The sequence below is a fragment of the Hylobates moloch genome, unplaced genomic scaffold (assembly GCF_009828535.3).
Source record: "Hylobates moloch isolate HMO894 unplaced genomic scaffold, HMol_V3 SCAFFOLD_2264, whole genome shotgun sequence".
In the NCBI taxonomy this organism is placed as follows: Eukaryota; Metazoa; Chordata; class Mammalia; order Primates; family Hylobatidae; genus Hylobates; species Hylobates moloch.
Genome location: NW_026654539.1, coordinates 1 through 8,648, shown reverse-complemented (window position 1 = coordinate 8,648; position 8,648 = coordinate 1). Strand labels below are relative to the sequence as shown.

Here is an 8,648-nt window from a genome sequence, read left to right as displayed (position 1 = left end):
CATTTTGACGGTCACATCCAATACAAATGCTTCTCAAATCTCCACATTGAAAGATATGACTGTTGGCTTCATTATGATGCAGAGTAATATCCACTGCAAAATAAATAAATAAATAAATAAATAAATAAATAAATAAATACAAAGAAAGAAAGAAAACATGCATAGACATGTGTAAATAAGCAAAAATTGTTCTACCAAGAAGTTAATTTACCAGGAAACGTAAAGTCACAAGGACACTTTTGCTTGTAACTTCTAATAAAGTATACAGATGATTAATATTATCTAGAAGACAAACAAAACGCTAACCACAGATATTAAAAGCGTTTTGAAAACTTACACACTGAGAGCCAAATGTAAGACCAACTTCTGTCAATCCAATTTTCAAAGCAAAATTTGCACATTATATGCCCTAAATGCTATGCTGTTATCAAGATCATTATTTAGAAATGTTTCTTATTCTTAAAAACTAATGCTATCATTTTGGAAAGAATGTGAAGATTTTCAGTTACTCAAGAGCTGCTCTAGATAACTGGATAAAAATCCATAAGTACATGTCATAAGTGATAATTTAAAGCAGATTTCTGCAAAATCTTTTACCAGTCTGTCTGTGGCCCTCCATGCTAGCTTGGGGCTGAAGCTGGATTTTAGACTTAACATGTAGCTTTTCATATTGCAATTAAACTGAACTTCTTTTTGTTCGTAATTTTACTTGTATTCACAAAATGATTTCTTCTTTTTATTTTTACCCATTAACTAATTTTCTTGGAAATACATAATATATATCCATTTAAAAAAGTTAAAAACCCCAAGAATCTCCAGTAAACTATATTCCCCAAAAGAACAGTTCTTAGCTGTTCAAATGAATACACTAAAGAAATGTAAAATTTTGTATTTAGCATTAAATAACTCACCTTCATTCTGAGCATTGTTCCATTTGCTCCTTTTTTAAATTTGCTACACTGCTCCTTTTACCCATTACATTACTCAGTATATATGAGGCCATAATGTATTTGTTTTTCACTATCTTTCAAACTTAATGCTATAAATCTGACTATACAGCCACAGATACAAAAGGGTTGCACGATTATATTGTTCACTTACGTCTATAAAGAAGTAAAATATTTGATAAAGGGTGAAACGTTACCTATGTGATCCTAACAATAATAATATTTAGATAGTGGGAGTGCTGCCTGTGGGTGGAGACTTACCTCGGAATTGGTTGAGCCTGTCCCTCAGTCCAGTGATGGGCCCCGCCCTGAGCTCTGGATTCAGAGGCTGGGGCATGTGCAGCAGCACGCACTCATTCCTGCAAGGAAAAACCTGCAGTTACAACATCTACAGCCATAAAATAAATAAAAGTCACTATTTGCATTTAAAAGACATTTCATGAGAATCCTTTGAACTCACAAATTTGATAATTCAAAAATTACTTCCTTTTTGAAATTAATTCCTATTTACAGTTTCCAAATTTTAAAGCATAGTGGGAGAGTCTGAGTCAGAATTCAGTCTGATCTTTCTTATTTTTTGCCCCAAATGTGTAAGGTTCCTTAGCCTTATGGCCTTGAGAATATTCAGAAACGAAATTCTGAGTTCCACTTCTTGGTAGACTCCCCTGACATCTTTGTCTGAAATAGCGGGGTTCTGGGGAGACTGCTGCATCTGCTGCTTCCTTTTCAAGATAAAGAATGTGAAACTTGTTCTAGGCAGCTAGACCTGCCTTTTAGAAACAAGCTTTCCTAGAGACTTATACAGTTCTAACACTCCACAGATTTTTCAATCTATTTTTCAGAACTGTTAACTGATATGTATATAGGTATGAACAACAAATCACCAACTTTTTCACAGCTAAAATACTTCCCCCACTTCTCTCCTGCTTCCTCTGCTGACTTTCTCACCATCCACAAAACAAAACTTCGTCTTTCACCTATGCAGGCTTTTAAGCAATAAAACAAAATCAGGAATAAACGTGTTCTTTTTAAATTTTCTTTCACTATTTATTTATGTATGTATTTATTTACTTAGTGGTCCTGTCTTTTCTGGTGTGGGAACGAAAGTAGATGCGAAAAAAAGTAGTATCAATCAATATCTTAATCATTTATACCATGACTTTGGTAGAGCCTGCTTTGATACTCGTGGAAACTGAAAGAACATACGCTAAAATCCAGGTACACACTCACCTGTATAATATGTCTCCAAAAGCCTGTAAAAAAAAAAAAAAAAAAAAAAAAGGAAAGATTTAGTGCAGTTCACAAAATGCATCTTTCACTAAGTTCAGTGTGACATTTGGAGTCAGTTCCTCAAGATATTATTTCCCTACCATCTTCTCTTCTGCAAAGCATTTTCTGTTTCTTCTGTAATGAAAAACCCAGTCAGTCAGACAATTAGTATTGTCGCTAATTAATGTCCTGGGAAGGTCTGAGTCTTGAAGACATTCTCTAAAGAAGCGAAGGGAGAAGAGGCCCAGAGAGTCTGTGCTCCATGGTAACCTCAAATAACCTACTCGGTCATCTTTCCCAGAACCTATTACCCAAATGAGTGGATCCCAAAATAATATTAATGTGAGCCTAGATTCCCAAAACTTCTGATCTTGCCATGTCCTCAAATTAACCTAAATGTAAATGAATCACTCACTATTTTATACATATTTGACAACCCAAAATGTATTAGTGACTTAGTTGGGGAACAGTTATTGGGGCTGTTACCTTGACCATTCCACCAAGTTTTGTGGCTGGTGGATAAAGTAGGAGGGACCTTTGGCCTGGTAGAATCCCTTGGCGGGGCTAGACTCTCCCAATAAAGTAGCATTAGTTATGCGAATGTGTTTTTGGAAACACATCATGGAAATAAAGGTAGGGAGATGGATTTCAGCCACGAGGAAAATACTTATATATGTGAATAGTCAAAAACCTGAAACCACATTGTGAGTTTGTACCTGAAGTAGCTCCACATCTGGTTTATGGCACATTTTCATCAGCTCCTCATACGTTCCTCTTAAAATCTCCCTCCTATGAGCCATTTTGGCTTTGCTTAAATGCAGTTGATGAAAAATATCTCTCCCCTTCTTTTTCAGCATCTCCAAATTCTGTTTTTCTTCCTCATGATGACATGCAGGCATCTTCTGATACTCAGCTCTAATAGCTTCTAGCCTTACATTCACATAATCCTGCAGTGATAATGGGTTAGTCAAAAGAGAAATGTATTTATCCATCTCCCATTAAATCTCACTGATTCCCTTTGTCTCTCGAACACCCAATAGTTTAAACCTCAGTCTTGCCAGTTCTTAGAATCCACAAATTTTTTTCCTTTCTTTCTGCATAAAGATCAACATAGATGTATCAGACCAATTACATTAAATTTATTGAAGATAATGGGTGTTCTAAGACAGTTGGAAATAAAAAAAAAAAAACACACAATTTGAATTTCTCTATTCCAACCCATATTTATGGAAAAGTAAGAACAGCTCATGCTTAAGAGTTGGAGTATAGAGCTATAGTTACTAGAAAGGAAACAATTATTTCTATTTCTGAGATACGCAACAAGTTGCTTAAACTCATTATATGTGAAATGACCTTAGACTACCATGTCCAGCTAAATGCATTTTGCCCAGCAAAACCTATCCTAATAAGGCTGCATTTATGATTTGGCCATCTTTGCCTCCCTGAGTTCATTTCCTTCCATTCTTTTTCTAAGTCATCTCAATCTGAAACATAGACTTCTTTGTGGTTCCCCGGGCCTCCAAATATACACAAACTCAAAATTACTGCATATGCTGTTCTCTCCAACTAGAATTTTACACACACACACACACACACACACACACATATATACACACTCATGGTCCGCATATATATCCATACACACTTTCGTGCTCCCCTTCCTCTTCAAAACTTTGTTCAATTTGAATTTTTCAGTGAGTCTTTTTTCTGACCACCCTATTTAAAACTCAGACACTAATCTCCAGTTTCTGGCCTCTATTGTCCTTTCCTACTTCCCTGCTTGATTATTCTCCAACAAAGAATCTACCACACTCGAACACATCATGTATTGCACATACTGGCATGTTGACCATTTTTGCCTCTCTCATTTGGATTGTACGATTTGTGAGGACAAAGATGCTTTCTTTCTTCTATACTAGCAGATTTTCTAATTTAATATTCAACATAGACTAGGTTCTTATGAAATACTTTTCAACGCACTAATATGAGCTATCATACCCTCCGAGTATACATCCACAAAGAGAAAATCATTTTTAATATTTCTCTGCCTGAAGTCCTCAGAGTTCTCTTCATATTTAGATACTAGTTCCCGTATTTCGGGCATGTTTGCATGTCTCCCTCAAGACACAAATCTGTATTTCTCACCACTTTTCTCATCATATGTTGTGGATTATTCAATATTAACTAGTTTAGATTCTTAATTTCATGGTTGCCCTAGATTTCCCCTGTCACTCTTTCTGCCTCAAATTTTCCATGCAATTCCAAATACTACTTGTCCACCAGCATTCAGATTAATGCTGACCCAGGCTCAGAAGGTTCACTTGAGCTTTCCATGACTGTCAAATAACTCTTATGCCCAGCATATCCAACCAGCACATACAGAACGCTGTGAGATGGCCCAGTTTCTTGTATCTGTCGGTGTATAGCTACAGGTTTGTATGAAAACAAACCGGCATGCTTTGGGTAACATCAATGGTTTCGTTAGAAATCCCATCTAACAGTCATACTATTCTACATAAGAAATGAGGCCAGTTTTTCTCAATGTTTTCTTTTTTTTTTTTAATGGACTCCCAGAAACATTATGGTTTGATATCAAGTTCCTATTTTAAGAGTCACCCATTTGCCCTCTGTAAGTTCCTGGAGAAGGTAGCGTAGTACAGGACTAACCTTCCAGTGGCTGATTCTGGTAGTTTCCACGTTCAGGTTTCTCTGATTTTCACGAGCTTTTCCCCATAAAGACTGCATTTTCTTTAAAAGCTTCTCCTGCAAAAGAGCCACAGATTGAAGCACCAGTGAAGACAGTAAAGTAACATGCAGACCGTTTCATAGGGAGGGAGCCCAGAATGAGAGACAAGTAAGTCCCTAGGAAATGGCATTTCTCCTATTTCCCTTCATCTTCGTCAAATCTCAGAGATTTGAAGCTAAGAAAGCCCAAAAGAGAGTTGCTTAAAGGGACTCAGAGTTGGCTTTACCCAATCTCCAAGAAAATAGGCCCACAGGAATTTCATGTGTCCTTAATAGGAATAGATCTTCAGAGGCATCACTTACCCGGTGTTCCTCAGCAGCCCACTCAACGGGACAGTGTCTGTGATCCCGGTGCTCCTGAGAGCTGGAGCATAGTGAACAGAGCAGGCTCTTGTCCACTTCACAGAACATCTTCTTTGTCTCCCTGTGAGTGCCACACATTTGCTCCTCAGAGCTCAGGAATAGCCAGAGACTGGCTTTCCTGGCAAGGGAAGCCATCTTCTTCAAATGAATGTTAGTTTTGAGGTTTCTCTGCTGTGTTGACTTTATGCATTCAAAGCACTGAGTAAGAATTGGGATGCCTTGCCAGTTGAGGTAGAAACAGGGCCTGCAAAAGCTGTGCCCACAGTCTATGGTGACCGGGTCTATGAAGTAGTTCATGCAGATGGGGCAGGTGACTTCCCTCTGGAAGACTTGCGAGATTCCAGAATTCATGTTTCTGAGGAAGAAAGAGCAACATGTCATTTTGGGGTCTGGGTTGATGGAAAGCTTCCGAACACGTGGAGATAAGTGATAGCTCTAGTTTCTTCTCTTGACAGTGTTCATTAAAGCACAGCAAACTATTTCTTCTGTAACAAAAATAAAAATCTCACACAGAGAGAGTCTCCCGGCTTTATAGTAGATATTACTGACTAGATGACTCACAACCCCTTCTACTCCTAGTTCCTGTCTGTAACATAATACTAATCTCTTCAATTTCCCATTTTCTGAATGTGGATCTGGAAATTGGGTTTGATTCTAAGTGGCCTAGAATAAATTGTAGTTTTTCCTATTCTTCTTTCACATAACTGCTGAATGAGTATGAAAGAGCGGGAAAAACTGCCTTGGCCAAAGAAATACGAGAAGATGGCCAGAGGGTCCTATGATATGTTTTTAGAGAGAGACACAACAGTGGGGCAGCAAACCACCATGGCACACGTTTACCTGTATAACAAGACTGCACGTCCTGCACATTTATCTCAGGACTTAAAATAATACAAAATTAAAGTAAAATAAAAAAACAAAACCAAAAGAAAATAGAAAAACCAGTCAACCAACCAAATAAACAAATAAAAAACAGCAATTAAACCAATTTAGGTTGAATAGGAGAGAAAAAATAATTAAAGATATTGGGCCTTTTTATTTTCTCGTGGATTAAATTAACTTCTCCTAGGGATACCCAAACTCTGAACTAACATATAGTAGGATTTTTGTGAAACTTAAAGAGGTGTAATTATATTTCTATGGTGTGATGGTGAATTTTAGGTATCAGTCTGACTGGATTAACCAACACCTAGGGAACTGGTGCAGCATTGTTTCTGGGTGAGTCTGTGAAGGTGTTTCCAGAGGAGAGAGACATGTGAGTTGGTGAGCCGAGTGGGACCATCATCCCTCAATGTGAGTGGGCACCATTCAATCAGCTGGTAGCTCAGATAAAAGGAAAAGGCCAGAGAGAAGGTAATTTCCTCTTTCTTTCTCCTGAAGCTGGTTCTGAGGCTTTCAGCCTTGAGCTCAGTCAAGATACCCGCATCCTCAGGACATCAGCTTAAAGACAGCCTATATTTGGAACTGCTCAGACTCTATAATCAAACAAACGAATTATCCTGATGAATTCCCTCTCGTGTAGAATCATGTGTAGCTTGAGGACAGATACATGTTCTGAGAAATGTGTAAGGAGGTTTTATTTACTTACTTTTTGAGATGGAGACTCACTCTGTCACCCAGGCTGGAGTGCAGTGGTGCAATCTCGGCTCACTGCAACCTCCGCCTCCTGGGTCAAGCGAGTCTCCTGCCTTAGCCTCCTGAGTACCTGGGATTACAGGAACATGCCACTACACCCGGCAGATTTTTTCTTTTTCTTTTCTTTTTTTTTTTTTTTCCAGTAGAGATGAGGTTTTGCCCTGTTGGCCAGGCTGGACTTGAACTCCTGGCCTCAAGTGATCTGCACGCCACGGCCTCCAAAAGTGCTGAGACTACAGGCATGAGCCACTGCACCTAGCCAGGCGGTTTTATTGTTTTGATATGATAGAATATACTTATACAAACCTAGGTGGTATAGCCTGGTACACACCTATGATATACAGTACAGCCTACTGCTCCTAGACTACAAAACTGTACAGCATGTTCTGTACTGTATACTCTAGGCAACTGTAACACAGTGGTAATTATTTAGTATGTAAACATATTTAAATACACAAAAGGTACAGTAAACATACTGGTATTATAATCTTATGTGACCACCATGTGTGGTTTGTGGTTGGCTGAAATGGCTCATGAATGTATCTCTACATGTATACATATACATCCTATGATTCTGTCTGTCTGGAGAGCCCTGACTAATACATAAACTATGGCCTTTGGCAATTTTAAGTCCTTTTCTTTACTCTCCTTTCTTTGATAACGCTGCTGAATTTTAGTGAAAGAAATGAAAAATCTTAGAATTGTGAATATTCTCCAGAGGTCATCTAAGTCATTTTAAGGAATTTTTCATCGTTTAATAAGATTAAGACTCAAGCGAGATGGCAACCACCATCACGTATCAAGTTATATCTTCTATATTTATTTGGTCAAAAAATTGTGTTTTGATTTCCAAACCAGGGTGTTTTGGGGAGCTTTCTCATTTTTTTCAGTTTCACTATTTTGCGACTCTCATCATTACCTTACTAATTTAAAGTTATGTCTAAATGCTGAATGAATGAATTAACATTCATTAACGTCTTCTCAATTCAATTGTATAATATTAATACACTCATTACACATATATTTACACACACCTATGTGTACATACATGTATAAATATCAACTCCATATATTCGTTATGCATACATATCGGTTGCAGCAAACACCAGATATTTCAATTTTTTCAAAACTATATTGAAGAATGATAGAAAACGCAAAATAACAACAATTAGTATCCTCATAATTCATAAAATCTATAGTAAGAATATGAATTACAAATGGTGTCATTGTGTAGATTTAAGATAATGAGATACTTTTAACACTCTAATTTATTATTTTGTAAAGGAAAGAAGATATAATTTTATCAATATAAGTTTCACTCACCGCTGGGTTCTTTGAATGGTTCCCACGATGATTCTTCCAGAAATAATTCTGTTAAGTACTCCTCAAGGTCAGGAGCTCATTCACCGCAGTACTGAATTTCAGAGGTCACCAAAATACAGCTCCCTCTAAGCGCGCTCCTTCTCCTTTGGAGAAAACTGAGCTCGTCTCTTCTATGTCCTTTTATAAGAATCTGTGAAGACCACACCCACCTCTTTAAGTGGGTGGAGTATTGAGAAAGGTTGAGAATAAGATGATTAGGTTTATGCAGGATGTAGATCACACCTTTGCACTGCTGATTAAATTATCATCACTCCTTAAAAAGCCATGACTGAAATCAATCATATGTAACGTAAATCCTATCAGATT

The 8,648-nt window shown here is 37.5% G+C and overlaps 1 protein-coding gene across 1 annotated transcript; it reads right to left on the bottom strand.

Annotated features, from left to right (window-relative positions):
* Positions 1–1,208: 1,208 nt before the first annotated feature.
* On the bottom strand, positions 1,209–5,675 carry TRIM48 (tripartite motif containing 48; the record flags this gene model as incomplete). Its single annotated transcript, XM_058435199.1, has 4 exons — positions 5,265–5,675; positions 4,884–4,979; positions 2,178–2,200; positions 1,209–1,306 (listed from the first exon to the last, which is right to left on the bottom strand). Coding segments are annotated over exons 1-4 (628 nt in total), but the record flags the coding sequence as incomplete, so codon positions are not given.
* Positions 5,676–8,648: the final 2,973 nt, after the last annotated feature.